Consider the following 16,010-nt stretch of genomic DNA (forward strand, 5'->3'; position numbering starts at 1 on the left):
ACTTGTTGTTTAGTTAACTGGTATTTTTTGCAGCGGCAAAAAAAACCTGTTATTTTTTGCAGCGGCAGAGCTGCAGCCACAACTTCCGTGTTGGTTCTGAGAGCGAACGCTCCAGCGACTTGCAAGTTGCCGGAGCGTTCCCCCCGGTTGGCTGAGGCAGAGACACGGGAGTCTTGAGCTTTCTGCTCAAACACAGGAGGTTCTCCACTTCGGCGCTGATCGCACTCCAGCAGCTCAGCGCCGGAACACGGAGGCACCGAGCTCCAAGGTTCGAGCTCCTCTTCATCGCTTCCGTGGTCCGTCCCCGCGATAGAGCGGCACTGACCGTGGTTGAACAGAAAGCTGACCGCCTCTGCCTCGCTTTTGAATAGAAACCACAGATCCACGGAGCGGCGCGGCGCTCGCCTCGCACCATGTATCGGCGGAGCGGCGCTCGCCTCGCGCCGTGTAACGGCGGAGCGGCGCGGGTCTGTGTTTTCTGTTCAAACGCAAGGCAGGGGCGGTCAGCATTCTGTTCAACCATGGTCAGTGCCGCTGCATTGCGGGGACTGACCACGGACGCGATGCAGAGAAGCGGCGCTGCCGGAGTGCGATCAGCGCCGGAGCCGAAAGCTTAAGGCTCCCGTGTCCCGGACGCCACGGCGAGCGCTATGCTGCAAACAGAAAACTCCAACGCAGTGCAAAGTCCCTCCCCCCGGTCTCCCCCTGCCTCTAGTCGCTCTTTCACCACAAACACTAAAGTTGAGCAGCAAAGAAAAGAAAATGAAACTAAAAACAACCAGAGCACAGCTGACCACACTGACAGCAGAGGATTCAGCCGACACATTAACATATTGAGGGCGTGTCGTAAATCACTGACCAATCAGCAGACAGCTCCTCAAACTCAGACCCGTTCCGTGGTCCTGGTACCCCAACGGAAGGGGAGCGGAAAAGCGGTCGCCTTTGGAGCGGTCTGGAGCGGTTCAGACCGCATTCCTGTCGTGACACGCGAACCGGTTTTTGTGCGGTGGAAACGGGGCTTTTGTGGCAGATTGATAAGATTACATCAGGCGCGTGATCGTGTGGTGGGTTCAAGGACCACTGAAAACTCGGAATTTGCATTTATAAAAGTGTTTATTATGGTTTTAACAAGTCAGTAGAGTTTCTTCCAAGTTTAGGGTTGTTTTGAGCACATCATAGACTGAAAACAATATATATGAAAAAATAAAATACTACATTTTAACTGAGGGGGCGGAACAGTCTGCGTGAGGGGGGCAACACCTCTTTGCGCCCCCTATTGATGTCGGGACTCGCTTTAATCATCTCATTCCTCTTCCAAAAAGTGCTGATAGTTTGTTTGATCCTTTTAAGTTGATCTCCTTCGACAAGTTTACCGGAGTTATCTGAATGCGAGTCCTTATCTTTGAGCTATGAGTTAACTAAATGTTTTAATATTGTTTAAAATGTCTGTTTTGGGTTAATATGCAATTCTGCTAGTTGTCAATTAAATATACTGAATTACCACCTTTAAAATGTGTAATTCTAAAGAGGTTTTTTTTCTATATGGAACAACACTTATAATAGGGGACTTATTTAACAGATGGACTGTGGATTCAAGATATCATCTTGTTCAAGCTAATTTGCCTCAAATCTGCTCATATAACACAATTCCATAGAAAAAAATACTAAAAAATAATAAGTATGATAATACAATACTTCTCCAGTTATGATATATGCATGAGTACTGTTGTTTAAAAATACTCAACTAAACCACCCAGAGACTTTTTACACTGCATTTATTCAGACTGTTTATCCCAGGGGTGTCAAACATAAGGCCAATGAACCGAAACCGGCCAAAACCAGTAAGCAGATTGTCAACATTTCAAAGAAAACATTGACTTTTTAAATAAATACAAGGCTCAAATCCATGCTGCCAGGTGTGTTTGTAAAAAACACCCATAATGCAACAGCTACAAGAAGATTTTTAGACATTTCACTGTATTTTATAAGGTTTCATTCAAATTATATACTCTGCGTCACAACAAGGAATACTTCGAAGTTTCCATTTAAAGTTTATTATTGCACTATTTTACCTGTCCAGCCCACTCAAGATGAAACTGGAGTGTTTGTGGCCCCTGAACTGAAATGTGACATTAATCTGATCAAATTAGAGAGAAACACTGTGCAGTGTTGAGTCGGGAAAAAAACCTTACTTTTTACACATTGAAGAGATTCATTTATATTTAATTGAAATTACTTTGACCTCATTTATACACAACATTTATGTGGTGATTTATAAAGATGTGGCACAATATAGATTAAAATAATGGCTCCAGAGTTTGTCCCTTGATAAGCTCAGATGGTCACTCCTCATTGATCGGTGAGGTCCATGTTGGTTTTTAATTATCAAAGCCACCAAGACTTTCATTGAACATTGCTGAGCTGCATCCCGGTCATTTGTACAATTAGAGAAAAAGTGAGAACAGAACAACGGCGTGATGCGAGTTCACAGAGCTGCTGTTCACGGGGTGACACTTTGCACATTCATTGTAAAAAGTATAACATGCTGCTGAGGTTGTTTGCACGTAATTCCTTGATTTAAAGCAACTTCCAGTTTCTGACACGCAAATAAAAAATTGGTACAAGACCTTTTCTGTGAATACGTTTGAAGTTGCCAGGGTAACAATTTAGCTCAGCCTCCAGTAAATCTCGCATCTCCTTTTTTTTCTTTTTTCCTTTTGTCCTTTGCGTTGTTTACACAACAATGATGCTCAGAGTTTATGAAAACTCAACTTTCTGAAAACACTCCAACTCTGTCTCCATGGAAACAGTGGAAAAAACGCTGTTGCAGGTGATGCACACCACAACCTTGTAAATTGTTCTTTTGCACATGTGTAAGTAGACAACAGCACCCTCTAGTGGTCCAGCATTGTCAGTGTTTTTGTGAAATCATTTTTAAAACACCCGAGGGTAAACGTAAAACTTTTCCCAAAACGAAAGCATAAAAATGATGCATCTTCACTTGAAATGCTGTCATGTAAATGGGGCCAATATCATAAACACACCAGAGACTGATGCTTTTGTTAAAAAAAAACAATCAAACAGAAACTAAATAGCTGTGGACAAAGCGACAGTGACTCACTATTGTCACCTGATGCCCATGAGTGGCATTACTTCAAACAACAAACTGCAGATTTAAGCCCCAGATTTAAACCTCAACTTCATTTCACACCCTCATTGTTGCCACACAATGGCACTGAAACGAAATCGAAGAAAATGTTTCATGAAATGTTTCATCTCATTACAGCTGTTACCCTGCCATTCAGCGCTGCTGCTCTAATATAAGCAGGACCGACCTTTTTTAGAGTCTGCAATCAATAGCAGACACAAAGGGTAAGAAACAATACAAAAGGCATCAGGAGAGCTTCCAGAAAGGGAAACTGAAATACAACGACCAGCAGAAACCAACTTGTAGTCATCTCTAATACACAGTGCTGGGCCTCATGTTTCCCATGATGCAGTTTGATATCATCGGTAGGCGATAATCCCTGTCTGGGAATTGTCTACATATTTAAAACTCAAGTGTTTCTGTCAATGCAGGAATTACACGACTAAACTGAGAGGCATGCGACATCACGACAATCTGTTCTATTTTTTAATCAGCAATGTAGTTTCTGGGTGTGTCCGTCACGTTGAGTCTGTGGCTGTAATCCTGAAAACTTTAAACAAGACTGTCTTGATGTTATTGCACTGGGTGGACAGCGCTCTGACATAATGGCATGCGCACGCACGTACACGCACACGCACACACACACACACACACACACTGTAGACACACTCACAGGAACACACACAGTGAGTCTCTCTGGTGTTGGCATCCAGATGAACAGTTATTAATGGAGGGATGTATCATCATGCATCCTCCCACTGTCTCTGACACACTGCGTTGATGAAGCACACTGCTGCACAGGCCAAGGACATCCACTGTGGTGTGTCTGGGAGACACTGATCCAGATGTGCTGGCCCCATTTCTTACAAATACATGAAAGTCATGCACTTTATCAAACCATGTAGTGCAAATAAAAAGAGTCCCAATCAAAATGACCTTTGCTGCCAAATAAGGGCTCTTTCAGAAACAGCATGTAAGTAAATCTGTCACTCAGGTTCAACAGTGTGCTCAAAATCTAATTGGATTTACTTTTTAGAGTCTTCTCAGCGTTCCCTATTAATCCAGGACTAATCAGATTTTCTGTGTCCAGATTAGAATAAAAATGTGTGATTGCTTCCGTACCCTGACAGCCAGCTCACACAAACAAGCTGTTTTTCAGTGTCGCTCATCAACTTAAAAAATAAATCCGAGCCCTCCCCGAGCCCCTCTCTCCTCCGCCACTTCGCAAAAAGTGCATTTTAACAAAAGACAAAGTGCTGCTTTTAATGTGCGATAATTACAGAAAGAGGTGGCTTGAGAGGCAGACTGCCATCTACTGGCTTTAAGAGCCAACCCCGCTCCCTCCCACGGGCACACACACACACACACACACACACACACACACACACACACACACACACACACTTTCAATCAGCCCCGCCCCCACCCTCATCCCAGTCTCACTCACCTACTTATGGCTCCCACTCAAGAGGTCAATTAGAAGAGAAACACACTGTTCATGCACACACATGTTTGGAAAGCCACCCTCTGCAGACACTCCTGACAGTGGCTCTCTGCATCCGGTCACATATTCGTTTTCTGTTTTCACCTGGGGTCGGTGACACCAACGCACAGCTCAGGGCAAAGTGCCACCTGAGAGGCGGAGCAGCCAGAACTGGAGTGTAGCTGACGTAGTCAAGGTTCGGGTCAAAGGTCGCTCCTCAAACCTTCATAATTTTCACAGGAGTCAACTGCTTAGCACAATCCACTGAGCAGGAGATCCAGACGTTAATACCAGAGGATTCAATTATGTGCTTAGCCAAAGACTGCAGAGCAATGATTTATGATGGCAGTCTTGCATACACTGAATTTTACTAATAAAACAGACAGCACAGTCCATCTGTGTCAGATATCATATAGTATCATACAGGAAGTGTATTTTCTTTACGGGAACAGTCTGACTGCTAATTTGCTTTAATGCTGATTTAAAATACCAACTCCAAGTCCAGGATGTTAACCAAGACAGAGTGAAAGAGTGATCGGTACCTAATGTGTCTCCAAAAGACTTTTTTTGTGTGTGGAGGGATTGTAATTTAATCTCTAAATCTTCTACAGCACTTCATCATACTTCAACTGATCCCAGTAGGCAGATCAACACACTCAGCCAAATGAGTCACAAATTAAATCCAAACATGTATTTTTTTAAGAAACTGAAGTACTGAGAGAAAAGCCACAGAAAGCCCCCCCCCCCCCCACCACCACCACCAACACACACACACGCACACACACACACACACACACACTGTAAAATGTATGCACAAGTCCGACAGTGCGCACATTAAGCACGGTGCTGCGCACTTATGAACAGACGCGCGTTCTCGTGGATGAACACAGGAACCGGATGACCGAGGAATAAAAAAGTATTTTCAAAAGCAAACAGATCTGGTCCAGGGTTCGTGTGTCCCCGGACCAGACGGAGGTCTGAGGGCGGTGAGGAGGGTCTGAGTCGCTAATGAAATGGATTGGACGGAGGCGCGCACCAATCATACGCTTTGATTTATGTTTAAGAGACTGCAGAGAGGAGCAGTCGCCTGGCAACCGCCTAATGAAACGCACAGAGAGCAGCTATTAAAAATAGAGACCTTATAATCAGGCTGCTTGTTGCAGCTCCGTCAAAGAAAGCCTGAAGAAACTCTGAGGAGGAGACGAGGCACTTTGAAGGGGAAAACGCAGGAATAAATCAGAAACTTGGTGAGAATAAAATATGTGGTAGACTAAAGTGTCGTGACTCAGGTGACAGGAATAGAAATAATGTTTTTTTCTTCTTCATACAATGCCTTTTCATTCATTCATGGGCTAAAACCACAGAGATGGAGGAGGGCATGTGGGTCTCTGGACCCCCCTCTCCTGTCAAACCCCACACAAACATTCATTTCAAACTACATAATTAAAATCAACTTACACATTTTTTTGAAGTAGTGAATCTGATCGGCTCTGAGTCCAACAGGCTGCCGAGTGGAGCATCAGAAAAAAGAAACCCCTCAACAAAGGCGTGACATTTCCACCCTTGACTTATCACATTAAACCCCAGCACCCCGTTAAACCATCCCCATCGTCTGTGTGGGACACGTTTCACATCCATACACATACATTCGGTCCTGTAGGGACCAGCAATATAAAAACAGCCTTTGTTCTGAATCAAAAATGGCACAAAGCAACAAAAAAAGAGGGCTTCGCCGAGTCCAACACCGACCAAGCACATTAGATAAGGTCTGTTTTTCCAGAATTGAATAAGAAAAAAGTAATATGGTAATATAGAGGCAAGAACAATATGAATAGTTAGAATGTTGACAGTTTAATTCGCTTGGGGGGTGGGGGGGTGGGGAGGGACTGGTTTTTGAAACAATTGTTAGATTAATTTATTAATGCTCTATGTTCTTTTGCCTTGTAATCCGTCTGATGCTTCAATCTGAAGGAATGAAAACCGGATGTATGTGATTGACTGTTACTGTGGAAACCAACTTTCTCTCCTGCCTCCGCTGTTCACATTCCCGTCAACTCCCAGGTCATCGCCTCGATGTGTTTGCAGCGACAATCCAGATTAGAAGGCTCGGATTATTCCGATTTGAATGTAAGCAGTAAAGAAACGGTGAAACTGGAAATCAAGGTTTACTGGGACGCAATAAGATAAAACGAGAAAAAAAAAAAAAAAGATACTGAAAATATGTTTGTGACTTACAACAATTGGTAACAGCAAAACTGTTGGCCACTTCCAGATTGTCAATGTGAGGCGTCAGTCGGAATTCCGCGGTGCCAAACTGAACCATTCCTATCCGAAACGCGCTGTACTCTTGATCCGCGCCCCTTGGAAAGAGTCCCCCTGAAATAAACAGAAAACATCTATCACACCTGCACACATGTAAACTGTGACAGAGGTTTTTAAGCTTCTTTTTTCCCCTCTGCATCTCTCTCGCTCTCTCTATCTCTCTCTCTCTCTCTCTCTCTCTCTCTCTCTCTCTCTCTCTCTCTCTCTCTCTCTCTCTCGCTCTCTCTCTCTCTCTCTCCTGCTATTTTACGCACACAATTTGGGTTAAAAAAAAAAAATTCCTTTGAAGAAATGGATACTTACCAATTTGAACACTGGGCGAGCCTCCGAGCGCGCATCCCCATAAAACCAGGAGCACAGAAACGGATAAATTCACTATCTTCTCCATGTCCACATCCACCAGGGGAGTCCGTTATTCCTTTATTCCTTTCCGGAGACGTTAGATCCGACACATATTAAAGATGTTGGGCTTTGGGGAGAAACGGAAGAAGAAAGGAGCGTTTCGCGCGTCCGTGAAAAGAGCCCAGTAGTGGAGGAATGGTCGCCTGCGCCGTCCGTCGGTCTGCTGAGTCTCCTTCCTCTCCTCCCTCCTACCGGCAGCTGATTCCTCCTCTGAGCGCACAGATCTCAGCATCACACCCACTAGTGAGGAATGTTAATGAGAAGGCGGACAGAGACGGAAAGAGCCGAGAGTCAACCAGTTGACGAACTTCTCGCTTCAGATAGAAATGGAAATGACAGAGCGCCTCCGTTTATTCCCTTTGTTTTTTCAAGATTTATTGTTCAGCAGTGACTCAGTCAGATAATAATAAAGCTTAGAGTTTCTATATTTATAAAGCACAGTGCCAGCTCTTTTACAGTCACAAGGTGGCTGTATGAACTCTAATCACGCGCACCTGATATACTTGACATCAGGTGCGCATCCAGATCACTTCCGGCGAGGAACAATGGGCACCAAACCCCGGGGACACCAAAAGTCATTAAAGCACCAAGTTTGCCTCTGATGTCTCTCATCAATATTTACACCATTAGAATGTTTACTCAGTGATTATATTTTTTCTAGGGATGCACCAATACTAATGTTGGATATTGGGCCTGATACTGCACAGATTTCTTGTAGTGTACAAGATCCTCGATACAACCTGGATGTAGCTAAAGGCTAGTGCTCATATTTGTACTTGTCTGGTAAAGTGGTAAAGGTGCATCCCTAATTTATTGTCTTTTGACTTCTATAAGTCATTGTTTTTTATTTTAGTTCAAAAAATATAATTTATATATATATATATATATATATATATATATATACACACACACACACACACACACACACACACACACACACACACACACACACACACACACACACACACACAGACTTTTCCTATTTAATTTTTGTATCTTTGTCGTCTTCGTCTGTTCACTGGTCTGGTGGGAATTATTCCCTTTCCCTCTACCTGTGCCTTCCTCTTCATGTCACCTTTGCCCTCTACATATACAACCTGCCTTATTACCCCACAAAGTTCTAGATAAATAGATTGATAGATATAGTGATCAATAGACAGATAGATTGATAGATCCTTCTGGTGATTACAATGTTTGAGCATAAGTCTCTGACTTTGAGGGAGATATTTAAAGATTCAAATAATATAAGTTATTGAAGCTCATTGGTTTCCAAGTTGCCTGCTGAAGTCACAATCAATCATTCTGTGTATCACAACATGTTGAAGAATGTATAAATAAATGAGTGACACAGCAGTAGGAGGAAGCCAGTGTACAGCTGGTGAGGTGGGAATCCCATCAAGGCTCCATTGTGAGGGTGAAACTAAGAAAAACATGCAGAGATAATGAGCTTCTGAGAAACAACACACCATCGCCACCATTATGTAGAGGAGAAACATGAAATGGTTTCAGATCTTTCAGCAGATTTGCCAAATGATGCAAAGACGAGTCATTTGTTGCAATTTTGGATGCACGAAAATCCAAAGAGAAAAAAATACACATGCAAAAGATGGAAATCCTTTGTGGACATTGAACTTAATCCATTATTAAAATGTTTTAATGTAGATTTAATCATGAAGATTTCATAACTTTTGGCATTAAAACAAAAAAAACAAAATTCTTCATCTGTAGTTTCTCCCAGATCAGACAGTGTGTGTTGAAATGTGAACTGCTGTTGCTACTAAAGGTCTGAAAAATTCCTCTGACCTTGTAGTTGACATGGCAAGATAACTAATAACTTTCAAGAGTGGAATGTATAAGTTTATGCACACTTTTACCACTATAAACGCATGTCATCTCTGTATGCTGATTTTATTTGATTCAAATAAAAAATCAAAAAGTTTATATTTGGTTTATAGTTCACTTTTTTTTTCATTTAAGTTCCAAGAAGAAATAATGTAAATATTCTAAATTGTTTGGTACGACTGTCAGAAAACAGTGATATTACTATCCACACACACACACACACACACACACACACACACACAAAACTATGATTATGACCATTAAATGTCTTTGGTCAGGTAAAAAAACCCAAGGCTGTCTGCAGCGTGTTAAAGGTCAACGTGTCTTACTGTGAAAACTCATTAAGTGCGGCAGCTGGGGGCCATCATTCTCACCCTCCAGAAAGTGCCATCAAATGAATCTCCTGTTTAACTTTGATCCACTGCTTATTTTCACTTTCTATATACAAATCCGCTGCAAATATATGCACGGTCCGGATGCCATAATGAACCGGGTTAAAAAGAGGAGAGCAATGCCTCATCTGACAGGAAAAAAGTGGCAATTGACTCCCCGGTTTTTTTGACATGCACATGTCAGCCTGCACAGAAATATGTATATTTGTCGTCAAGCAGTGTGGAGATAGTAATCTGGGAGCAGACTAATAAGGCTGAGACAATGGGAACGAGGTGGAGGCGGGATGATAGAGGCAACACTTGGATTTCAGCACCACGGACAGCACCTTACATGGAACCATGGATCCTGAGGAGATCGTTTCCAGGACTTCGGAACATACAAGAGCGAATGATTCATCTAATTAAGAGATGAAGCTAAACATCTTGACATTTTCAGTGATCACAATCAATGTTTTAACTCTAATTACCAATGAAATTCAACCCAACATGCATTAATCTAGAGTTTTCCTGTTTTGCTTTTGGTACACTGAAAAAAGAAAATACCTGGACCTACTTAACTAATTGCTTCAATTGCAAACACCTAAATAAATCAAGTTCTTTAACTGAAGTTAATGAATTACTTTTAGTTCAAAAAACTTGATTAATTTAAGTGTTACCAATTGAAGCAATTAGTTAAGTTAGTCAAAGTGTTTTCTTTTTTCAGTGTATAATCCTGACAAATATTTGAGTTATCTTCTGCTTTTCTTACTGAAATCCTCCTATTACCTGTCCACTCATTGACCTGTGCTGAGCATCACAGGAATGTGACCTTGGCCTGGGGTTTATCCATGCATGGATTCGCTCCACCCCTGCACTGAAATGTAATTTAAGTGTGATTATCTTATGCTGCATATTGCAAAGCTGTGGCCCGTCGGATAATTAAAATGTCACATCACTTAGGAGTCTTCCAAATTCGTTTTGATATGAGTGCAGGTTGTAATCAAATCATGACCCACAAAAGAGTATTCATCTTTGTGCAAAATAATGAGTAAAATGTGATACTTGCTAGTGAGAATGTGTCCAGTAGTCTGAAGAGCGCAAAGCAGTAAAACCCAAGTTGGTGACCTTTAAGGAAATGTTCAAGCACTCAGGTTTATGTGGAGCAGAAATCCTGTGTGGCTGCTTCAGAAGAAGCTATTACATTTCTGGCATTTAGTCGGAGCAGCCAAGACAAAAATACAACGGCAGCGTTTCCATGTCTCACTGGAGTGTCCACCCGTCTGGTGATGGACAAACGCTGGCTGTGTGGAAGTGGCACATGACATTTCATCACGTTTCAGTGATTATGACGCTTCCATCGTTGCTGTGGACGCCACTGCATGCAATAATATTTGTGGCTTCTTTTCCTCCGTTGTTAATTCTGCATGCATCATTTGGACTCCGCTGAGACTTCAGATCTGTATCATCTTGCTGAACGACTCTGTTCTCTGACACATGATTTGATTCATCTATTTAAAATCAACTTCTGTGTCTAGACTGACCTTCAGAGTTTTTTCTCCCCTAAATGTTTTTTTAATTAGATTTTCAGTTGGTGGAGTGGGTCGTCTTTCAGGCACAGGGTTGCAGGTTGTGGGTTCAATCCCCATCTCATGCTGGAGCCCAATTGGGCAGTGGTAGCCTCGCGGGTTCGATTCCTACAGCACAGGTAACCGCCATGGACAAGAGAGCAAAACCCTCGAACCCCATCAACACCTTAATCTTCATCCATAACACAGCAAACAATGATGAAACCAATGAAACAACCACAACAACAAATGATGCTAAACTGACAACAAAAAACAATACATTGGAATCAAGCACAGAGGCACTGTGGAGAAAAGGGATCAGCACAATCCGTTATTCAACAACAACAAAATCACCCCAAGATGGGAAAACATATGAAATTGTAGTTGATTGAACTAGTTGAACATTATCAACAGTAAAATCCGGTGACCAAGTCTGCAATCCCACCAGACAAACTCTAACTACCGTAGGAGTTTCCGGTGTCCCACTTGCAGAGCCAATATCAGAAAAAGCGGACATTCCTACAAGAGATTCTAATCTGCAACATTCATTTGTAATTTTGGATAATAGTCCTAATTATTTAATGGGAAGGGATTTGCTCTGCGGAATTGAATTCATCTATTCATTGTACTCCCGAGGGATTGTTTCTGACAATTCCAGTTGACAAGGTTAGTTCAGGCTGTACAAGTGCCAACGGACAGTCTGTATTACTCAGTTCAAAATGATCGTGTCACTAATGTCTACAATGAGACCTGTGTTCAAATGTTCCTGGACTGCAACCTGTAGCCCAAAGGTATCGGGTATCCGAATGGTATCAGCATTATATCCAGGTGGTTTTAAACTCAGAGCTCTATGACAGGCAGCATTAAAGGATGGGTGAATTCAGAAAAAAAGTGATTTACTCAAAAAGATTGATAAAGCATGCTTCCTTCCTCGAGGACTGATGAAGTGATGAAAAAGTGTTTTATAAATCCGTGCTGATCCTACATGAGTTACCTGACTATGGGTGAAAATAGATTGATAACTATCACGTTACATAAGAACAAAGATTTTTTAATTCATTGGGTTATGAGTAGCAAGGATTTTCCCTGGTTACAGAGCGTATGTAAAACATTGGATCTTTTGCATCTATTCATCTTTTATAGTCCTTTACTCCAACTTAGGATCTACTGTAGTCGATCTCAGTCCATCACATGAGAACAACTGGGTCACTGAAAAAGGAACTTTTTGAAAATGCTGGGGCTCCATTGCAGTGTAAACAAGTGAAAACGAGACGTTGTGGAAACGCTCGGTATTCGAAATGCTGCTTCTGCGCCTGTGCAACATGACTGCAGTAAATAGCTCTTCTGCACATGTGTGAGTAGATGGACAATAACAAACATATAGTTCATATTGGTAGCTTTATAGCTGACCAAATACAAATGTCCATTTTCTCCCACGTGCAGGGCTCATTGTTCTCTGCTGCATGCGTGTGGGCTTTCATTACAAAAACAAACACTAGCGTCAACCTGTGGCCTGGAATGGTAACAACATCATTTTCACGTGAGTGGTGTTTAATCACTGGAAGAGCTGCTTTCTACTCTTCCTTCTGCTTTCATCGCTCAAATCCAAAGAAAGAAAAACGGTATGAACATGAAAACGACAGCATTGCTCATTTCCTGTCGTGTCAGTGGATCGGAGAACTGAAAACAGCTTCTCCTGCTGACATGACAGCAACTTAAAGGCCGTTTGAGCAGTGGAGAGGCCATGTGAATGCAAAACGAGGCCTTTTGGATGGAGCAGAGTTGCTCAGCCAAGCACATCCTGCCAATAGAAGAGTTTTTCGAGGGAGTTAAACATGCAGGGATCGGCCCCAAGGTCGCAAAGAGTGCTGAGAGTGGACACTTTACTGCGTCAGCGTGCGTCAATAGCCTTCAGTCTTTTATACTCAACCTCCTGAAGCCTCCGGCCACATGAGTGCTCCAGACTAATAACTTAAAACACACTTGATCCCTTTATAATCTGAAGCAGGGAATCAGATCAAGCAGTCTTCATTGGAGGCAAAATCTATGTTCACTAACTAGATGTTTTTGTATGAAAAATAATGCACACATTCATAATAATATTTGAGTTAGTATGCATTCAGGGAGATGATGTGCAGGTTGATAAAATGTACAATAACTGATGTGTTGTTGTTTGTTTAACCCTTTATAGAGTTTTTTTTTGTTAATAAATCCATATATTTATGTACCAGGTATATAGGACAATTAAAATATATCAGGAAATGAAAACAAACAACTAAGATTACAAAAATTTCACCATTAATAGGTTTAGAAAAATACATTTGTCACTGAATTTCTTAGAATTTCTATGCCAATGTGCTATTTGGCCCAGATATGACGTCAAAATCGAACATTATTGCATCAGATGCATACCTGACGTACTACTATCTGTACCAGATAAAAATAAATGCAACAGTACGTATGGTGACGCTTCGCAAAAGCATAGATGGAAATTCATATGAGCTAAACATGATCATCAGTCAAACAGGAAAACAATCCTGATGTTTTCTGAAACACAGTTTGAGATGGTGTATTGAGCCATGCAAAGAAAAAGACAGAGGAAAAGAGAATAGAAGATGTTTGAACGTGTCTTGAGGCCACATTGTGGTGTGATGGATGTGATAAGCAGGTTTGTGTCGCCAGAACATTGTAATGTTAGAGGATGAAAACAGTCAAATGGAATCTGAAAATGCACGTTTTTGAAAACGACTCCCAGGGTAGAACTTTTTCATAATGCTCTTAATCTGCATCCGTGGAAATGGAGGAAAACTGAACTTTTCTGAAATGCTGCTACTGGTCATGTGACCACTGCCATGGTAACTAGTAGTTCTGCACATGCTCAGTCGCTGAACAATCAGAACAAATGTTCCTTTGTGGCGGCATCTTGTGTTTATATCTATTGTTCTCTGCTGCATGTGTGTGTGGTCTCATTATCAAAAGAAACAACAACACCAACTAGTGGCCTGGCATGCCAACTACATCATTTTCAGTAATTGTCGTTTTGTTGTAAATTAACATCATTCTCAAGCCGTTGCTGTGTAAACACAAAACATTTGTCAAATAACTATGAATTTTCACTTGAAACGTGTTTGTATGATGTTAACCCGTCCTTAAAGTTTTAATTCAAGTGGTTGAATCAATTACATACTGTTATGGCCAAAATATTACTTTGAAAAGTAAATGCGTCAAGTCATGCTTCAAATCATGAAAGGATTTTGAGAGGTTCCTCCGAACAGCAATATTTTTTCTCCATCTCCTCCACTGTTGGTCTTTCTGCTCTTTCTCCTTCACCATTGTATCCCTGTCCCTCAGTACTCCCTGTCTTCTGGGCTGAGCAGAACTAACTTTAAATGACGGGACCGACGGTCACGGCTGTTTTCCACATTGGTTCAGTCAATGACAGGAAATGGCATCCTCCACACTTCTGCCCTCCTGTGCCAAACTCTTCTGCCAGACTGCCACAGCACCTGATAGGGAGTGGAAAATCATGTGACTTGAAATCTCTCATTTGGAGAAGAGAAATGTGTGTTATGTCTGAGGTAACTGATAAAACTGAAAAAAAATTCCTATATTTAAGTTTTATATTCGTGTATCAAGTAATAAGATGATTATATCTTTAAGGGATGCTACAAACTCGACAATATTCCTATTTTAAGTATGTTTGCATTGTATTTCTTTCTACGGGAGCAAACAAGAGCACAACATTGATGTGTGAAAGCAGTAAAAGAGCTTTCAGTAAGCCGTGTGTCTCCTCCTCGCCCACTGCGCCTCCACTAATCATTGCTGGGCTGTCATGGCGTCGGTCCTGGTGGCCGGGCGGGGGCCTGGTGAGAGGTCATGTTGGATTAGAGAACACCCTGTGTGATATAGGTTACTGAACTGTGCCACTAGCAGGGTGCTGGGGGTTCTGTGTTTGATATATTCCATGTTCTGTTGCAGTGATTTTCATTATCAAACTGCCTCTGATCAGCTGGACTGGCCTTTATTGTGATGTTTGCTGCAGAAATTAGCATCACACTTACACTTTTAGTACGGAGTCACATAATCCAAATGGAGTACGCTTCAATACACTTACAAAATATGTAATAAAGGACAAGTGGAGAAGTATGGGTTAGTTAATGAATGAAAGTCTCCCACACAGCGAACAGTAACACAAAACCTTAAAAAAAAAAAGTGATGTGAATGGTCTGCTGCTATCCTGCGCACATTAGGCATTTATGTTACCACGGTAACACATGAAGAACGAAGTGCCGTTTATGGCAACCGTGTGTCAAAATAAGTCATTTATCAAAGAAAAGATAAAGATGTTTCCTCCCTCACCTCCATGTTTGTGTCTATTTTATTTCTGCTGCAGACTGAAGGACTCAGAAATACATTTTGAGATTTATATATAAATGCACAAGGTCAGAAATATATAGGTATTTGTATGCACACTCAAACATGCCTGGGTGCATTTAAATGCAAAAGTGTATAAAAACATGCTTCACTAATGTATTTCTGTTACACAATAATACAAATGTAAAAATAATACCTGTATACAAATTAATTATTTTAAATTAAAATCTTCATGATTCAGGGGCTTGGATCAACCAATAATATGATCCCATGCCAGTACCTTCAAATGTAGTTATTTGACTTTCTATTTTTAAAATGGCCTAAATTATTACATTATCGGTCACTATGTTGGTTCATTTTGCATTTGGTGGTCATTTCTATTTAGTAGATCTCCACACTTTTATTGTGTGTCTATATATTTTCCGATCTCTCCAACATGATGAGAGGGAAAGACCTATTTCATCTCCATCACAACAGTTTCCAAAGGACCTGTCCTACATCTG

The 16,010-nt window shown here is 41.5% G+C and overlaps 1 protein-coding gene across 1 annotated transcript in view; it reads right to left on the minus strand.

The window, feature by feature from the left end:
• Positions 1–7,365, minus strand: part of gria2b (glutamate receptor, ionotropic, AMPA 2b) — a gene marked incomplete at its 3' end in the record, with an annotated part of 103,238 nt that extends 95,873 nt beyond the window's left edge. The window contains 2 exon segments of the mRNA XM_080502107.1: positions 6,867–7,007; positions 7,257–7,365. Of these exon segments, the coding sequence (XP_080358233.1) occupies positions 6,867–7,007; positions 7,257–7,341 (226 nt within the window). The 5' untranslated portion in view covers positions 7,342–7,365.
• Between the last annotated feature and the right edge of the window lie 8,645 nt (positions 7,366–16,010).

This window comes from Blennius ocellaris, assembly GCF_963422515.1.
Source record: "Blennius ocellaris genome assembly, chromosome: 9".
NCBI classification, from domain to species: Eukaryota; Metazoa; Chordata; class Actinopteri; order Blenniiformes; family Blenniidae; genus Blennius; species Blennius ocellaris.